The sequence below is a fragment of the Talpa occidentalis genome, unplaced genomic scaffold (genome assembly GCF_014898055.3).
Source record: "Talpa occidentalis isolate TD23 unplaced genomic scaffold, MPIMG_talOcc4v2.1 talOcc4.17, whole genome shotgun sequence".
Lineage (NCBI taxonomy): Eukaryota > Metazoa > Chordata > Mammalia > Eulipotyphla > Talpidae > Talpa > Talpa occidentalis.
The window spans coordinates 39231209-39251405 of record NW_023601754.1 but is presented as its reverse complement, the minus strand read 5'-3'; the positions used below and the strand labels follow the sequence as shown (position 1 = coordinate 39251405).

The 20197-nt window shown below is 43.6% G+C and overlaps 2 protein-coding genes across 4 annotated transcripts in view; one reads left to right on the top strand and one right to left on the bottom strand.

Annotated features, from left to right (window-relative positions):
* Window positions 1–8956, bottom strand: part of ZNF146 (zinc finger protein 146) — a 21828-nt gene extending 12872 nt beyond the window's left edge. The window contains exon 1 of one of the 3 annotated variants that reach the window (XM_037517983.2): window positions 8666–8956. The gene's annotated coding sequence lies outside the window, so the exon portion shown is untranslated. Of the gene's footprint in view, window positions 1–8118; window positions 8336–8489; window positions 8644–8665 lie in introns of those variants that run through there. The other 2 variants (XM_037517982.2, XM_037517984.2) reach the window with 2 other exon arrangements.
* ZNF565 (zinc finger protein 565) lies at window positions 8599–20197 on the top strand. Its single transcript, XM_037517942.2, has 5 exons — window positions 8599–9058; window positions 12673–12746; window positions 15425–15551; window positions 16221–16316; window positions 18892–20197. Exons 2-5 carry the CDS (start codon window positions 12738–12740, stop codon window positions 20151–20153), a joined length of 1494 nt encoding a protein of 497 aa, XP_037373839.1. The 5' UTR covers window positions 8599–9058; window positions 12673–12737; the 3' UTR covers window positions 20154–20197.

Below are 20197 nucleotides of genomic sequence, written 5' to 3'. Positions count from 1 at the left end.
AACCTTCAGGGGAAGGAGATCATGTTTGATGTGCTAGACACTGACAAAAACTTCAAGTTTCTCAAGAACGTACAGGCAGATATATCCAGGAAGCAACTGAATATAAGAAAATAAGGATCTTAGAACAGGTCTAGAATGGAAATGAGGATGTCAGGTGTCAGCATGTCACTGCTGCTAAAAGCGCATGTTGAATGTCATTGTGACTGTTCATAGAGAATCTGAGCAGTCTCTGAAGAAGATGGTCAAGGATGGAATCTTTGGAACATCAATAGTAAAGAATACAAGGAGAGTTTCACAGAAGAATAGTGGCTGTTTAGCTCTGAATCTTCCAAGCACTTAGAAAATCAGACAAAAACATCAAAACAATGAAGGGTAGGGCATGTGTGCCCTCAAACACACCAGCCAACCCACACACCACACTTTAGAAAAACCAGTGCAGGTAATACATGCTGACTCTAAATGATAAAAATGTGACCTAAACACCTGAAATAGTGTGGTAGCTGCAGTATAAAGACCAGGTAACGGTGAGAAATCCTTCGGGTAACAGAGCTAGGAAATAACTAGAAAAGATTAATTCTCAGGATGACAGACTCGCCCTGAGTGAGAACTAGTGCAACTGACTCTTAATGAACAATACAATTAAGGACCAAAAAAAAAAAAACAAAAAAAAACAAAACCTCCCTAACATCCCGCTACCTCTGCTTAAGCTGACTCAAATACACAACCTACCAGGAAGCTGCAAAGAAGCCTCCCTCAGGAAGAACTGGGAATGCTAAGGGGTTTCTACAGCTAATTCCTTTCAGAATGGTAGGCCTCACCCTAAGAGGGCAATGATGAAAGCAAAACCCAGATTAAGCAGAAAAGGACAGCAGGGGTAAGAGAAAATAAAAGGGTAAAAAAGTACTTAGGAGTGGGGCATTACCAGATTTCTAAAAGTGACCGCTTGATCCTGGAAGCCACGAGCTATGGGAAACAGAAAGGGGATACAAACAGGCCTCAACTTGATTAGGGTCATCGACCCCAAAGGAGTGGAAATCCTTTGCTTTAACAATAAAAAAGGCATGTGAGCTTTGAAGCATAAAATACCACTGTGCTTCCTCTTCCCTGGTATTTTTAACTAGGAAAATCTATCTCATTCAAACACAAGTAATACAAAATAACCTGTCTCCGTACTATAAGACAAACAGTGAACTTGAACACTTTTCTAACAAATAATCTCATCTGAAAAATACAAGGCAGATAAAAATGAAACAATAACAAAATAACTTTTCAGACTAAAACAAAGCAAAGCTATAAAAAGAACACAAAAGAGAAACAGAGGAACTGAGTAAAGAAACAGCCACCAAAGGAGGAAATGGAAAGAAAGTAAAATAGAATGGAAATCTTACGTGGCATTTTATTCGCTCCCTTTGATTTTTTTAAGAATTCAGTATGGAGCAGTGTACTTCGGTCCTTCTGCCTGCTCTGCTCCCCGCTCTGGCTCTGGTGAATTCTCTCACCCTCCCGTGCTTCTGACTGTACCCAGTGCATGTATAAACAAAACAAACAAACAAACAAACAAACAAACAAACAAAAAAATGCCTCTATTAAAAAAAAAAAAAAAAAGAATTCAGTATGGGGCCTCCCCCGTGGCGCAGCAGTTGAGTGCTGGGTTACGAAGCTGCCTGCAGCCTCTGTAGAGCCAGTTCGATTCCCGGCTGCTCCCCGGCCACCGGAGGAGAGTCCCACTTGGTGCACAGACCTTTCCTGCCACCCGCTGCTCCCCTCAGCAGTGTACTTCCGTCCTTCTGCCTGCTCTGCTCCCCGCTCTGGCTCTGGCGAATTCTCTCACCCTCCCGCGCTTCTGCCTGTACCCAGTGCTTGTATAAATAAATAAAAATAAATCTTAAAAAAAAAAAAAAAAAAGATTTCAGTATGGGGGCCTCCCTCATGCCCTGAGGTTAAAGACAATGCTGTTGGGCTGCCACCAGCCACTGTAGTATGTTCAATTTCCCTCCCAGCCAGGGAGCTACCCACATGGCGCAGCAGACCTCTCCTGTCTTGCCCTCTGCTCCCCTCAGCAGTGTATTTCAGTAGATCTGCCTGTTCTGCTCCCCACTCTGTCTCCAGTGAATCCTCTCACCCCCTCCCCGCACCTCTGGCCTACACCCCAGCTCTTGCATGCATGCATAAATAAATTTCTTTAAAAATTTCAGTATCAGAGTTTGGAGGGATTTTTGATTCCTTGATTAATTGTGACCTTTCCTGGTTGTTCCGGCTGGGGTACAGCAGCAGTCTTTACCTTAAACTTTTGTTTCTAACTCACACTCCCAGAGAGCAGAGCAGTAAGAGTAATTCATATATATGTAAAAAATCATTATCTACATATGAACACAAAGCCAGTAATACTCATCTAACACAAAACACCAGAGGCATTTCTATTAAATTGCAAGTAAAGAAAGGTCCCTCACTGCCTGGATTATTTAGTATAATGTAACAGTAACTCATTAAGTAAATCAAGGAATAAGTTTATAGAAAGAGGCTTCATATAGACCAACAACCACCATTCCATTCATAATAACAATATGAAAGATAAAGTGCTTAGAAATAAATAAGTTTAAACCTGTGTGATGAAAAATTTACATCCTCCAGAGGACCAAAAGGAAATCAGGACATATAAAATACATATGGCTGGGAGTATTTAATACCACGATGATCAAGTATATTAAAAAAAAAAGGAACGTTCTTTCTCCTAAGTTATTTTGCAATTCCAAATAAGTGTTTTTTCTAGAACAAGAACTGATTCTAAAGTTTACATAGAAAAACAAGCAATAGTCAGGAACTGAAAAGCACAAGCAATAAAAGGAGACTAGCTATGTAACAGGGTGGTCAGGCAGGTTTGTGGTGTTTTGGGCTGCCCCTCTCCCTGTCCTATAACAGCTATATCAGATATTAGAACAAAATTATAATACAGACTGGAAGCTGAATGAGAATATGAAGTCCATAATAGGCCAAACACTTATGAAAATTTAGTATGTGATCAAAATGGCATCTTAAAATAGTAAAGCCCTTTTTAATAAATGGCGTTGAAAGAAACAGGCAGCCAAGTGGAAAAAGATTAACCTGGATGCATATCTAGCAGCATACAGGATAAATTCTAAATGGATCAAAAACATGAGTATGTAAATGAAACGCCTGTGTAAGGGTTTGCAGTACAGGTGAAACTTGGAGTGGGAATGGTTTTCTGAAGATGACCATAAATGAAAAAACTGATAAATCTGCCACATAAAAAACAAGATTCTGCATGTTAAAAAAGGGAGACCACCGTGAACAATGCCAAACACAAATTTAAAACTTGAAAAAAAAAATGACAACTCATTTCACCGAGGGCTAACTTTTCTGAAGTAATGTACCAGTTCCTAGAAAAAGCACCCCACAGAAAAATAAGGAAAAGGGCATGAACGGCCAGCTCCCAGATAATACACATGGCCCTTAAACAGATGCTCAGCCTCACTCATAACAAGGGGTGTCAATCAAACCTACATGTTTGTTCACTTACGGCCTCTGGCAAAAAATAAAACATTCAACCACCACAGTCCCGGAGCAGGAGTGGGAGTACTTAGCTATGTGGGCAATCTCCCGCTTCCGCATGAGGTGGCACAGATAAAAATTATTCATACTGTTAGTAACAGCAAAACCACCCAAATGTCCAAAAGAACGTCCAACAACTGACTCCACCATGGTACATGCACACATGGCGTCTTAATTTATAAAGCAGTTAAAAAGCAAAAGGGAAAAGGCAATCTCCAGGACAAAGTAAGAAAAGGAATAGAGATATTTAGAATATGCTACCCTTTATGAAAGGAGGGGGATAGGCATAAAGGATAAACATACACTAGAGGCCCAGCAAACAAAAAAAGCCCAACTAAAGGATACACTAGAAGCAAACAAACAAACACAAAAAACAAAACCCCCCAAGAAATGCTACTTAACCCGGACAAAGAATGTGATGGGGGAGGGGAGCAAACGGACCTGTCTCTGTTAGGTAGACTTTTTGTTGACCATAGAATTTAATTACTTTTTTTTAATTCATCAGATTAATCTGTTAAAAACCAGACCCTGCACTTGAAAACAAACCGAAACAAATGAGCTGTACATTACCTTGGTAACATAATTCCTTGAATAAAGAATTTCAAATGACTTTAGAACAGAGAGCTTCCACTGTGTATGTTTAGTAGGACATGTTCTAAGGACAAAAATAGCTAAAGAAAATTTCCACTCGATGTAATATATTTATAGTTATTCCTAACTTGAACACTGTTTTAAAATATATCTTTAATCTGCAGGATAAAGCAAAGAAAATAAGTGCACGTTAACTTGCTTCAAATTTTTTACTATAAAATACACTTAGGAGTAAATTACTAGGTAAAAATGCTATACCATCTAAACTAAACTAGAATACTAATGAAGTCACGATTTTTAAAAATAGATTTTGTCATCGAGACGGCCTTGAATCAGTGTTATTCGAGCAGCAACAAGAGCACTGAGAACCCAGATCTTTTAAACCGTTCTCCTATAAAAGAAACCGAAGCTCCTAGGAGAAATGCCTAACCCAAGCCTGGGAGCAGAGTACTACTGAGAAAGCTTTCAAAGTTAAAAGGTGCTCAGGTGTGATCCTAGACCCCTAAAACATACAAATGGAGCTGCAGCAACATGGATGGAGCTGGAAGGGATCATGCTCAGCAAAATAAGTCAAAAAGAAAAAGAAAAATACTGGATGGTCTCACTCATAGCAGGAATTCAGAAAACCTAAATAAGGGACCAGGAAAAAGACTAATCAATACAAAGTAAAAATCAAAATCAACAAGCAACTATAAACCAGAGATTGGGGGGGGGGCGGGAGGACTAGAGTCAAAATAAAGGGTGTCTGCAATTGTATGGGGAATATAACCATAATGAAAATGCATACATTGTGCAAAGATGAAAAATGATGTAAGATTTATATAAAATATTAAAAAAAATAATAAAACATACAAATGCTATGAATCAAGGCTATCTCAATTACTGTAATTTTTTTTTACAAAAGGTTAAATCATTTTATGAAAGGATATCAAGTTAAAATGAGACCAGTCAGCTTGAGAGTGACCACAGGCTGAAGCAGTGATGAGTACCAGAAAGAAAACTAGCTGCCGTTCATTAGAAGACAACTTTAAAATGATACTTAAAGGAAAAAAACCGTGAAGACCATTCTGACACAATGAGTCATATTTTACATTACAACTTTGTGTATTTTACATTAATTACAATATAAAAGGAATTTTAAAAAGGAGAAAAGCACCACCTTGTAAACCCTTAAGAGATTACTGATTCAGTCAAGGATTATTTACTGGTGTTAAAACTATCCATGACTGTTGAGGAATGGACATTTTTACGTTAACTATGTAAATAAAGCTCAATAAGATTACATTTTGGTCACACAGTTTGAAAAACACAGTCACTAGTGGTGGAACAACTGTACAGTCTCTCCTCAGGTGATGCAATTTGTAGATCACCTTGCATGTATTCTGGATAAAAATAAGTCATAATTGGAATTTTTTTTCTAATCAGAGGTTCTGAATTAGCATCATGAGAACGTAACCATTACAGAAATCAAAGAACAAATGCTATGAAGGATGTAGTGATGAGTTTCTACAGGTGAATGTAACTTGAACATAGAAACTTATCCTCATTCCAGTTCAAAAAGAAATGTCAAAATATGAGAAAATGTTTAAATATGGGAAAAAAATAACTATAGATCTGAGTCTTTCAGCAATGTCTGCCATGAACAGTACTGACTGCACTGATTACCCAGTACTTGACACATATTAGCCATTATCAGAACTCCCTGTCCCCTATAACCAGTCTGTAGCAATCAGAAACTGTTATTTTCTCTATATTATCTGATAAGAAATGAGAAGCACAAACCTTCCTGCCTAAGATCGCCAAGGTCTGAAAAGAAAAGAAGTTAACATAGGCAGTCTGGCTCCATAAGCTATGTAATCCTTAAAATAAAAGACCGCAAGCGTAGCATGGCTCCATCCCCCATCCTTGGCGAGGGATCTACCCATATAGGGCAGCAGACCTCTCCTGACTCACCCGCTGCTCCCCTCAGCAGTTTGTTTCAGTTATTCTGCCTGTTTTGTTCCCCACTCTGTCTCTGGTGAATCCTCTCACCCTCCACACCTCTGGCTCGCACCCCAGTTCTTGTATGCATAAATAAATAAATCTTTTTAAAATAGACAACTTTAACTTTTGAATCTATACTAAATTCATACAGCTAGAAAATAAACAAGTATTTGCTTTTGCCCCATCTATCCCACTACCATAACCCAGAGAGAAACATTTTGGTTTCTTGTGTATCTTGACTTTTAATGCAAAGAAATAGAAATATACACTTTTTTTGTCCTTTACTCTAATGAAACACAATATATTCCGATTTGTTTTTCACTTCATCACGCATTTTGGGAGCTAATTTAGAGTCGGCATATAGAGACCACTTTCCTCATTCTTTTAACTGTGTATTATATTGTCCTATGCATGGACCATAATTTCAACAAACCAATCTGCTGATGGCACAAGCTCTCATCTTTCCCCACTGCCAACACTGCTGCAACCAGCAACCCTTCCACCCCTATCATTTCATGCAAAAGCGGGTGTTCTAGTAGTATTCATTTTCATATGTGCAATAGCTGGGTCAAAAAGAAAATAATTTGGGCCTCCCTGGTAGCATAAGGGGTTAAGTCACAGCACTGTGCAGCTATCCTCAGCCACTTCAGCATGAGTTTGATTCCGGCCAGGGAGATTGTCCCTGCCAGGGAGGTGACTCACAAGGAAGGCTCAGTGGAACTCTCCTGACTTGCCCCTCAGCAGTGTATTTCAGTCGATCTGCCTGTTCTGTTCCCCACTCTGTCTCTGGCGAACCTTCTCACCCCCCACACCTCTGTCCTGTACTCCAGCTCTTGTATGCATAAATAAATAAATCTTTAAAAAAAATAATAATTTGTAGCCATAATATTGTCAAATTACCCTTTAGCGGTCTGCTTCGTGCTAATAATACACTATTTTAATGACTGATGATTATTCTATATTAAAATACACTGCCAATGACTTCCGGACTCCCTCACACCCCACTCCTTTTCTTTGTCAGGGTTTTTACTTGCTATTCTAGCTTGTCTATTTTTCCACATGAAGTGCAGAATCAGCAGATCTAGTTCTAAAAGAAAACTATAGATACTTTTAGGAGGGTCACATTATATTAGTAAATTTATTTAAATCTGTACACTCTTCTTTCTGTCTCCCTGTTGAAAAGCATTCATCTACTTGTTAGGGGGAAAAGGATGTCCCATTTTCCTTATTTCCTTTTCCCTTGTAAATAAACCTTTTATTAACCTTTTGTGTGTGTCTGTAGTGGAGTATTAATAAGTCCCTTTTAAGCGCGCGGGTGAGGACCCACAGCCAGGAACCCGTTCAAAATCGGGGCTGCTCTATAACATACTCACATCTTACGCAAAGCCCCTCGGTAGTATTTTAAAAAATATTTTCTAATAGCTTTGCATATTTCTTAAGTTTATTTATTTTTTTTTAATTGCTATTGTAAATTGAGGTTTTTCTCCTCTAACTGGCTGTTGTTTGCTTGAGGATTATTAATCTGATGCCAAAGCACTTTATATAACTCTCATTATTTAAAATTATGTACAGGGTAATTTTGAGTGGATTCCTTAGAAAAATCATCTTTGTGGACAGAAGTAATTTTCTTCGTTACTGCACAAAAGCCATACATTTAGGATTCATTCGATTAGGCCTTAAAATTTAGTCCTGATTCAGGGATAATAAGAGTGAGGATAACAGTACCTAGAAATGCAAATCCTTGACTCCCTAATCCTAGGTTTTCTGCATTACATGGCACTGCTTCTCAAAGTGCGCAACGATATTTAGTCTAGTACCTAATAGCAGTCCTACCAAAGTACCCCAAAGATCAGAGGATTTGAGATCGCTTTAAAGAGCTCCAACAAAAACTTCCCTTGACATATTTTTAAATCATTCCATCCCCCTCAGAAAGAAATGCGTTTTTACATAAAAATTCACTTTAAAATAATTTACCATTTAGGTTTATCTCCCTTCAAATCTTCAGATGCGCCAGAAAAATGGCCCCATTATTAGCACTTTCGACAAGGGAAGTGCGCCTCAGAAGTTATTATCTCCATGCAGGTCCCCTACATCTCCCTCTTACAGGCAGCCACACACAACCCTGCACCCACAGTTTGCTACTCAATATTCCCAAACATCCGGTCAAACTTGCAGTCCAACTCCGGGTCACACACGCTCCAATGCTGCGGAGGCCCCAACCCCCACCCCACATGTAGGCCAGAAGCACTTAAACCCACTCCCCACCCCCGCGCCGCGCCCCAAAAATTCAGAATCCTCCCCTTCAACCTTCCCGACCCGACCAGCCCGAGACGCCCACGTCCCACCTCCTACTTTCGCGCCACGTGGACCCAGGGGCCGGACTGACCCGCGGACAAAGACCAAAATGTCCACTCGTCGCGCTGCGCCTGCGCACTCCGAGGGTGAGCGAGTACTCCCAGAAGTCTCCGCGACGGGCCCGCACGGTCACCGCGGCCAGGCCCAAGCGGGTAAATTCGATTACCTTCTACCGCTGTTTCTCCGACGTTGGACTACATTTCCCCTAAGGCTTTGCTGGTCGACTCGCTCCCTCGGCCTCTACCTCGCGAACTTGGCTGCCTTTCCCCGTAATGATGGGGCCCTTAGAGTAAGCAGTCCTGCCTTGGAAGAAGATCAGCTCAAGCCCGATATAGGAGGTCCGGAGCGGGGACCCGCTCTTTGAGACCCGCCCCGGGCGCAGGCTCCAACAGGCCAAGCCCAAGCGCCGAGTTACGAAGACACCATCTTATCCGTGGCTGGTCTGGCTCCGGACTACATTTCCCACAGCCCTCCGCGGCCCGACTTTACGTCCCTCTTGACGTCGTGGCGAGCTCGTTAGCTCCGCAGGGACCCGGACGCGACCAAGGGGAGGCAAAAGGTGAGGGGTCTGGGAGTCCGGGGCGGGGACGGGGCGTGTCCAGAGCCTCGGGTGTGTGCGCGCAGGCGGGAGCGGCTGGGACGCGCGATGCTGAATGTCTGATCGTGGCCGTGGGTGTGGGTGCCTGTGATGTGCGCTTGTCACCGTCTCCAGGGTGTGTGTCTGGTTGTTTATGGAACCATGTGTGATACTGTGTGTGGGGCGTGTGCCCGCGACTGTCGGGGCTGGTGCTGCTTGTGTTCCCGTTGTGTCTGTGCGCCTTGTTTTGGGAGGTGTAAGTAGCTGTGACTGTGTACCTGTCAGTGAGGTTGCGATTGCAGGTGTCTAAGGTGGGTATATGGTTTGGGTGGCGGGGCATGGAGGCCGTGTAGTGATACTGTGTGTATATCCCTATTACATTCCTGGGGGGGTGTGTATGTGTTTGTGTGCGTGTGTGTTAAACGGTGGCTTGTGTGTGCTGCTGTGTGTGCAGGTGTGGGATGTCTTTGCCTGGGTAAGTGTGACTGTATGTGTCTCCAGAGTGAACATTCAGTTGTGACTCGACGCTCTGTGGGCTCACATAACAATTGTGTGTGTCCCCCAAGTGGGTTTGTGGTTGGGACGATATGAGAGTGACTCTGTGTCACTGGGATGAGTAGGTAATAGTAGGTAATGTGACTTGATTTTCAGTAGGTATGATTCGTGTCTGTATGAAGATGTGGAGTTGTCTGTGACCGTGCAGTTGTGTCCTTGGGTGTCTCAAGATCGGATGTGTGGTTGTGTTTGTCTGACAGTGACCATTTGTGCTGCCCCAAGTGCTTGAGTGTGAGTTGCCTGTGACTCCAGTGCTCGAATCCCTGCAGAACTTGTGAAATTGGAACAGATTGTGACCCTGGGCAGTGGTAACCTCACCCTTTCCCTGTGACGGACTTTCCTCCTCTGTGCCTGGGTTGGGGGGTGGGGGGATATGACAGTCTAGGCGACCTGCTCATGATTCTTTTTTCTTAACTCTTCAAAAGAGATGTTGAAAGGAAAAAAAAAGAATTGCTAATGAATGGTCAAAAACCAAGTTCAAGGTGTATTACTGTTTTTCATGATGTACTTTTCTTCTGAAACTTCTGCCTAGTGGCGACCCCACCACCAGCACCCAAAGCGACCTGGTCTCCAGTAACTGCCATTAAAATAAGTTTGGGGTGACCTGGAGGTGAACTCTGGAGGTGAACTGAAAGGTGCATATTGTCCATGCTCCCAGCACACTGATGTTCATTAAAAGCTTCTTTTTTAACTTTTCATTTTGTATCGGTTTTAGACTTAATACTGTTGCAAACTAGAATTGCCATGTGCTCTTAACCCAACACTGTATAAGTTATCTTACAGTAACATATCAAAACCAGATTAACACTAATACATTGTATGTGTCCATTTCCTCACATCACCATACTGTGGAATATCCTTTCAAATCTTTTCCAAACCGATAACTATAGAATAGTATTTCCTTATTACTTTAAATTGCATTCTTTTCATTATTAGTGACGCTTTAAGACTTTTGATTTTAGATTGATGAGTCACTGTATTCTAGCACTGAGACTTAACCCCTATGCCACTAGGAAGGCCCCAAAATAATACTACTTATCAAATTTTCTGTAGTATACCATAACCACACAGATTAGGGGTTAAGTCTCAGTGCTATCACCACTAAGGCCTGAGTTCAATCCCTGGCCATGGATGGCCATGGAGCTACCCACATATGGCACAGCAGACCTCTCCTGTCTTGCCTGCTGCTCTCCTCAGCAGTGTATTTCAGCAAATCCACCTGTTCTGCTCCCCACTCTGTGTCTGGTGAATCCTCTCACCTGCTTCCCTGCACCTCTGTTCTACACCCCAGTTCTTCTACACAAAAAAAAATTTTTTTTAAGATTTGTTTATTTATTTATACAAGCACTAGGTACAGTCAGAAGTGCAGTAGGGTGAGAGGATTCACCAGAGCCAGAGCAGGGAGCAGAGCAGGCAGAAGGACCGAAGTACACTGCTGAGGGGAGCAGCGGGCGGCAGGAGAGGTCTGCGCGCCATGTGGGACCCTCCTCCGGTGGCCAGGGAGCAGCCTGGGATCAAACCGGAACTGCAGAGGCTGCGGGCAGCTTCGCAACCCAACGCTCAACCACTGCGCCACCAGGGAGGCCCTACACAAAATTTTTTTTTTAATTCTTTTAAAAATAAATAAATAAAAATAAATAAATAAATAATAAAAAGCACTAGTTAAGAATTTTTGTTATCTAATAACAATTAATCTTTCACATTTTATCATTTGTCAAAATTTATATTTTTCTGCCATGTGTTCACAAAATACACATATTTGTCTAAAATATTTTTACAGTTATATAATTTTTATATTAAAAATTTATCTAGTTAAAATTTCTTTTTGGCTTATGCATGACCACATAATACATTATTAGGTCGAGAAATTTGTTAAATTCTTGAAGTTTTCATTGTGGTGGTGTACATTCATTGCAGTGTTCATGTGTCTCCCATACATATTTTATGACCAGATGACTTAATAATGAACAAAACCAAGATTGTTGCTTTTTAAGTTTAATGAGAAGATTCAAATAATTGCAAATATATAGTACAAGGTTTAATAGCCTTGAGAGCTATAAAGAAAAATAAAGCACAGAAGGCTAGAAAGAATGGTCAGGGGCAATATTTTAGATTGGTCACAAGGGTGAAAGTTTAAGATTTAAGCAGAAACCTTCATGAAGGGAGAGAAAACTGAAAAGAGGATTATCTCATCTAGAGCTGGTGTGTGTGTGTGTGTGTGTGTGTGTGTGTGTGTGCACGCGCACGCGCGCTGACCATGTATTGATAGTCCAGTATCACTTTGGAAATCATATCCCAGACCCCCCCCATGGTTCCACTGATCAGTCTCTGGGATGTGAGTTCATACATCAATCAACGGCCCCCTGGGCATTCCCAGTTAAACCTCATGATGCATACCCTTTGTCCCAGGTGATCAAGCTTTCTGTTTCTGATTGATTTGAAAGGCACTGTAGGGTCTGGTATACTACATTCTTTTAGGTCAGATAAATAATTGACCCGGCAGTTCTTACCTTGTATTGGAGAGCAGAATTGCACGTTACTAAGATGATGGCCAACCAGGCCGTTTAATTCTAGCAGACCCACAGGTGGTATCTCATTGTTAACTCTGTAGTTTTTTTTTTAAGATTTATTTATTTATGCATACAAAAACTGGGGTATAGGCCAGAGATGTGGGGGGGTAAGAGGATTCACCAGAGACAGAGTGGGGAATAGAACAGGCAGATTGTGTGAAATAAACTGCTGAGGAGAGCAGCGGGCAAGACAGGGGAGGTCTGCTGCTCCATGTGGGTAGCTCCCTGGCCAGGGATGTAACTCGTGCTGCAGTGGCTGCAGATAGCTTCATAGGTTGCGTCTTAACCACCAGGGAGGCCCTAACCCCGTAGTTCTTAATATTAGTGTTGTGTCGTGGGGCAAGGGGAGGGCACCAGAAGCAGAGCAAGGACACTGGATGGACAGTTGTTTTAAGCTTCTCTGTTTAGGGGTATTGGGGCAATACAGGTATATGAGACATGCGCCCCTCTCCCCCTACTCTGCTTTTTCAGGACTCTGCACTTGTCCAAGAGAAGAATCTAGAGCAATCAGAACAGCTCAGGTAGTTCTAAAAGCCATGGCCCAGGTAAGTTGAAAATTCCTCTGTCCTTAAAATAATCTGTCTTCCTTCCCGATCACAAGAACATTGGTAGTCTTGATCCTGAAACTTCCCTGTCTTGTTGAGCCCCATTTGGTAACCTGTGCCCAGTTCATCCATTCCAGGGAATGGTGCCCCATCCCACATCCCCAGGATATTCACACATGGATGCAATGCTTTCACCAGAGCTCCCAAGAAACAAAAATATGTGCTCTTGACAGAAGTGTGAGAGCCTCTCCCATCAAAGCCAGGATTGAAATTGGGCCGAAGTAACCAGGATCTTTTTCAATAACTTGGTGGCCCCCTTTTTTCTTCTGTTGCATATCACCTGTCTCTTAAAATATCACAAGCCATTTTATAATATCAAAAAATGTATGCAAAAAACCCAATAACATATATGAAATAAAGAAGAATAAAATAAGGGGCCTCCCTGGTGACCTAGGGATTAAGTCTTTGTGCTGTGACTGCCAAGGCCTAATTTTGATTCCTGGCTAGGGAGCTGACCCACATGGCACAGCAGACCTCTCCTGTCCTGCCCACTGTTCCCCTCAGCAGTGTATTTCAGTCAATCCACCTGCTCTGCTCCCCACTCTGTCTCTGGTGAATCCTCTCACGCCTTGCACTTCTAGCTTACGTAAACCCCTGGTTCTTCTACACATAAATAAATGAATCTTTTAAAAAAGAAGAAGAAAATAAGTATCAGTGTGTTTGTTCATCACCCAGATTAATCTACCATCTAAGCAACCTAGATCACATCACTCCCCATACTCCCATATCATTTCCACCAATCATAATGATGACTTTTAGTTTTGTGATTCAGTCTTTTGATTTTTATAAGTTTACCTTACATGAATGAATATAAAGCAGTATACTGCTGAGTTTTCTGTTTTTAAATCTGACGTAAAGTGTTATTATATCCTATATTTTTGACAAGGTCTCCAGATCTAACTACATTTTATAGAACATATGGAAGTAAAACAGAATGTTAAACTACACCATATTAGTACAATTGGCCCAATTCAGACTGTGGAAAGTTCTAATGGGCCAAATGTTTCTTTAAAAAATAGTGGGGCCTCCCCAGTGGCGCAGCAGGTTGCGTGCCACACTGTGAAGCTATCCACAGCCTCTGCAGCGCGGGTTCAATCCCCAGCTGGCCAGGGAGATTCCCACATGGCGTGGCAGACTTCTCCTGTCTTGCCAGCTACTCCCCTCAGCAGTGTCTTCGGTCCGCCTGCCTGTTCTGCTCCCTGCTCTGTCTCTGGTGAATTCTCTCACCCTTCCACACCTCTGACCTGTAACCCAGTGCTTGTATAAATAAATCTTTAAAAATAATAATAAAAATAGCAATAAAACTTTTTTTTTTTAAAGATTTATTTATCTGCATACAAGAACCAGGGTACAGGCCAGAGGTATGGGGGCGGGGGTGAGAGGATTCACCAGAGCCAGAGCAGGGAACAGAAGAGGCAGACTGACGAAGTACACTGCTGAGGGGAGCAGCGGGCGGCAGGAGAGGTCTGCACGCCATATGGGACCCTCGCCCAGAGGCCGGGGATCGAACCTGCGCTGCAGAGGCTGCGGGCAGCTTCCCAACCCAGAGCTCAACAGCTGTGCCACCAAGGAGGTCTAGCAATAAAACTCTTAAAGGGTCTGTGGGACCTGTTCGAGATTTGAGAGACTCTAGGAAACCTATCCACTGACTATATTTAAACAAACCAACTATGAAAGGATAACTTTTGAGAAATTTGGGGCAATTTGATTTGGTTATTAGAAAATCATTAATTTTGTTATGTATAGTAATGATATTCTAGTTAATATGGTTTTTTTGTTGTCTAATCTGATATACACTGAAGTATGTGTGGTTAAAATGCTTGCTATGTAGGATTTGCCTCAAAATGTACCAGGGGTTAAAAAATGAAAAGGAGAGGGCCTCCCCGGTGGCGCAGCGGTTGAGCGCTGGGTTGCGAAGCTGCCTGCAGCCTCTGCAGGGCCTGTTCGATCCCCAGCTGCTCCCCGGCCACCGGAGGAGGGTCCCACATGGCGCGCAGACCTCTCCTGCCGCCCGCTGCTCCCCTCAGCAGTGTACTTCGGTCCTTCTGCCTGCTCTGCTCCCCGCTCTGGCTCTGATGAATTCTCTTACCCTCCCGCGCTTCTGACTGTACCCAGTGCTTGTATAAACAAACAAATAAATAAATAAAATAAATCTATAAAAAATTAAAAAAAAAAAATGAAAAGGAGGTGGTGAAACAAGATTTGTAAATTTGAAGACAAGAGGTGGATTAATGGGGGACATTATACTGTTCTCTAGAGTTTTTATATTTTGAAAATCTTTTTTTTAAAAAGATTCATTTATTTATACAAGAACTGGGGTATAGTCAAAGGTGTGGGAGGGTGAGAGAATTCACCAGAGACAGAGTGGGGAGCAGAACAGGCAGAAGGACCAAAGTACACTGCTGAGGGGAGCAGCGGGCGAGACAGGAGAATTATGCTGTGCCATGTGGGTTTCTCCCTGGCTGGCCAGGAATCGAACCACACTGCAGAGGCTGTGGACAGCTTCACAGCATGGCACTCAACCTGCTGCGCCACCAGGGAGGCCCTATTTTGAAAATCTTTATAATAAAAAAAAAAGTCCTTTAACTTCCTAATAGCACATGGGTGCACTGTTTCAGGGATTGCTCACCTTCAGGGATGTGGCCATAGAATTTTCTCAGGAAGAATGGAAGTGCCTGGAACCCGCCCAGAAGGACCTGTATAAGGATGTGACTTTGGAGAACTTCAGTAACCTGGTGTCCCTAGGTAAGGGCATCGTACAATACAAGCCCAACAGGAAACAAGGCTGTACCACCTCAGGCCAGGAGGGGCTGGGGGGAGACACTGTCACCTGATGACTGTGCCCAGGCCAGAGTCACGGAGAGGGGCCCAGCTGGCAGACATTGTGGCTACCTCTGGAACTCCCGGGACAAAAGAGAGCAGGAGAATGGAGGAAATACCCTGAACTCTCTCTCTCATTCTATCCACTGATCTGCTGATGGTTTCCGTAGGCCAAACTCAAAGAGAAATGACAGGGCCGCCATGTATATCCAGGTAAGGCATGTGGGACACAGAGCTGGGCACAGAGCAGGACCAGATATGGACTGGTAGAGAAGAGGGCAATGCAGAATAACCATGGTAGTTACCTACTCCAGATAGTTAAGAACTAGTCATCTAGAATTTCTAGTTTTTTTCATGGTGAATTTCTAGGGAGGATTTCCACTCTCTGAGTAAATTTCTGCTCATGGTTCCCAAGGGCATTGTTGATGCTTTGTGGACATGGGATGGGTAATCTTAGTAGGGCCTCCATCTCCTCATAGTGTGGACAACCTTCACACCTTCCTCCTTCTAATTGCCTCTCCTCCCTGGTGACCATAGGACTGGGTTTGAGTTTGGGAACAGCATGGTCATGGCCCGTTTCTTACCCATAAACAGGACTTTCCATCTCTAAGCCTGATGTCATCTCCTTATTGGAGCAAGGGAAAGAACCCTGGATGATTGCAAATGATGGGACAGGACCAGGGTGCCCAGGTGAGCAAGGGCTGATACAGTGGGGGAGATCACTGGAAATCAGCCCACGGGTGAGTCAGCTGTCAGCAGTGCCTCGAATCACTCAAAGCCTTCCTGAAAAGTGCGGAATGAGGGCCAGAGACATGAAGACACGAAGAGCAGAGCCCTCGGCAGCATCCACTCCCAAGCGAACCTTTGCTCTTACCCCCACCAATTTCTCTCTGTTCTTTCTTCTTTCCCATTTCAAAAACAGATGTGCCATCTCCTTCCTGCCATGGCTGCCTTCTCGCCTGTCCTGTGGGTCATTTTTCCTGCAAGTTTCTTGATCCCTTAAAGGATACTTATTTTCTTTCCTTTTCCTTTTTTTTTTTTTAAGATTTATTTGTCTATTTATACAAGCACTGGGTACAGTCAGAAGCGCAGGAGGGTAAGAGAATTCACCAGAGCCAGAGCGGGGAGCAGAACAGGCAGACTGAAGAAGTACACTGCTGAGGGAAGCAGCGGGCGTGGCAAGGGAGGTCTGCGTGCCATGTGGGACCCTCGCTGGTGGGCTGGTGGCCGGGGATTGAACTGGCGCTGCAGAGGCTGCGGGCAGCCTTGCAGCCCAGCGCTCAACCACTGCGCTACCAGGAAGGTCCTAAAGATATTTATTTTCTTAAAGCAACTGCTCATTTTACCCAATTCAACAGTAATGCTTTGAGAGGTAAGGTTGAGTAGTAACTGAGAGCAGACTTTAGAATTTTTTGTCTGCCAACTACTAGCGTAGTGAATTTAGGTAAATGACTTAAATTCTCTGTGCTTCTGTAATTGGGATAGAAATAATGTCTTCTTCATTTAGCCATTAACAATACCAAGCAGGGCCTCCCCTGGTGGTGCAGGTGGATGAGCGCAGTGCTGTGAAGCTGTCTGTAGCCTCTGCAGCGTGGGTTTGATCCCAGCCAATGTGAATCCCACATGGCGCTGCAGACCTTTCCTGTCTCGCCCGCTGCTCCCCTCAGCAGTGTATTTCAGTCAGTCTGCCAGTTCTGTTCCCCGCTCTGTCTCTGGTGAATCCTCTCACCCTCCTAGGCATCTGGCCTGTACCCCAGCTCTTATATGCATGATTAAATAAATCTTAAAAAAAAAAAGTTATTAAAAAAAAATACCAAGCAGTAGTGACCACTATATAAATGTCAGTGGCATTACTCGCCACTTTCTGGACAATATTGGAAACTCTGAATACGTAATTATCAATTGCACTCCCCCAACTGCTCCTTTTTTGTCATTATTGTTATTTCTCCTCATTTCACCCACTGTTTTTTTTTTTTTAAGATTTATTTTATTGGAGGCCTCCCCGGTGGCGCAGCGGTTGAGCGCTGGGTTGCGAAGTTGCCCGCAGCCTCTGCAGCACCCGTTCGCTCCCCGGCTGCTCCCCGGCCACCGGAGGAGGGTCCCACATGGCGCGCAGACCTCTCCTGCCGCCCGCTGCTCCCCTCAGCAGTGTCCTTCGGTCCTTCTGCCTGCTCTGTTCCCCGCTCTGGCTCTGGTGAATTCTCTCACCCTCCCGCGCTTCTGACTGTACCCAGTGCTTGTACAAATAAATAAATAAATCTTTAAAAAAAAAAAAAAAAGATTTATTTTATTTATACAAGAGCTGGGGTACAGGAAAGAAGGGCAGGAACAGGCAGATGGGCCGAAAGCACTGCTGAGGGGAGCAGGGGGCAGCGGGAGAGGTCTGCGCGCCATGTAGGACCCTCCTCCGGTAGCCAGGGAGCAGCAGGGGATCGAACCAGCGCTGCAGAGGCTGCGGGGAACTTCGCAACCCAGCGCTCAACCGCTGCGCCACCGGGGAGGCCCTGGTATTTTTTTTTTTAATGTGTAAGTTTTCTGTGTTTTTTTGTTTTGCCTTTACATAGTATGATTTATGCATTTTCTTTTATTGCTTTTGAATTTTGAGTAATTGTTTCATTGTTAGAAAGATTTCCTCATACTTAGGTTATAAGGTAATCTATCATGTTTCCTTCCAATATTTCTATGGTTTCTATTTTCTTTTAACATTAAAACTGTATTTAGAGTTTATTCTGTACAGACTGATTTAATATACGGATCTAGGGCCTCCCCTGGTGGCGCAGCGGTTGAGCGCTGTCCGCAACCTCTGCAGCAAAGGCTCGTCCCTGGCCACTGACGAGGGTCCCACATGGCGCGCAGACCTCTCCTGCCGCGCCTGCTGCTCCCCTCACCAGTGTGTTTCATCAGTCTGCCTGTTCTGTTCCCCGCTCTGGCTCGAATGAATTCTCTCACCCTCCCGTGCTTCTGACTGTACCCAGTACTTGTGTAAATAAATAAATAAATCTTTAAATAAAATAAAATAAAATATGGATCTACTTTTATCTTTTTTCCCAAATGGCCTCTGCTGTCTGGCCCACTGCTCCCCTCAGCAGTGTATTTCAGTAGATCCTCCTGTTCTGTCCCCACTCTGTCTCTGGTGAATCCTCTCACCCCCGCACCTCTGGCCTACACCCCAGCTCTTGTATGCATAAATAAATAAAAATAAATCTTGAAGAAAAAAAAAGAAGAGGAAAGCAGCTAGTACTCGTTTCTCTTTTCTTTTTTTCAGATTTGGGGTCTAGGTGTGAGAAATTTCCACAGAAAGATATGTTTGAAGTAGACTCATTCAACTGGGAGATCATGGGCAACCTTAAAAGCTGTGATTTTGAGGGCTCCAGTTTTAGAGGTGCCTGGGACAAGTGCCTGTTTGAAAGACATGTCAATCAGGAGTGCTGTTTCAAGCAAGAAAAGGTCAGCTATGGAACCATGCCCACCTTTGAGCACCACCCACCCCTCGCTCATCAGAGGAGTGAGACTGGTGAGAAATTGATGGGATGTAACGAATGTGGCAAAGCATTTAGTCGCGGCTCACACCTTGTCCAACATGAGAAAACTCACACTGGTGAAAAGCCCTTTGAATGTAAGGACTGTGGAAAATCCTTCAGTCGTGCCTCACACCTTGTTCAGCATCAAAGAATCCATACAGGGGAGAAACCTTACAACTGTAAGGACTGTGGAAAGGCCTTTGGGCGGACGTCAGAACTTATCCTTCACCAGAGACTCCATACTGGTGTCAAGCCCTATGAATGTAAAGAATGTGGAAAGTCCTTCAGGCAGCACTCTCAGCTTATTCTGCATCAAAGAACTCACACGGGCGAGAAACCCTATGTGTGTAAAGACTGTGGGAAGGCTTTCATTCGTGGCTCACAACTTACTGTTCATCGCAGAATTCATACAGGTGCTAGGCCCTATCAGTGTAAAGACTGTGGGAAAGCCTTTAGACAGCACTCCCAGCTCACTGTCCACCAGAGAATCCACACTGGTGAGAAACCCTATGAATGCAAAGAGTGTGGAAAGGGCTTTATTCATAGCTCGGAGGTCACTCGCCATCAAAGAATTCATTCTGGGGAGAAGCCCTACGAGTGTAAGGAATGCGGGAAAGCCTTTAGACAACATGCACAGCTAACCCGACATCAGAGGGTTCACACTGGCGACAGGCCCTATGAGTGCAAGGACTGTGGGAAAGCCTTCAGTCGGAGCTCATACCTCATTCAGCATCAGAGGATTCATACAGGTGACAAACCCTACGAATGTAAGGAGTGTGGGAAAGCTTTCATCCGTGTTTCACAGCTTACTCATCATCAGCGAATTCATACTTGTGAGAAACCCTATCAGTGTAGGGAGTGTGGAATGGCCTTTATTCGGAGTTCACAGCTCACTGAACATCAGCGAATTCATCCCGGTATCAAGCCTTATGAATGTAGAGAGTGTGGGCAGGCCTTTATTCTTGGCTCACAGCTCATCGAACACTACAGAATCCATACTAGTTAGAAAGCCCTGAATGTCTGAGATGTAGGAGAGCCTTTATGTGGAAT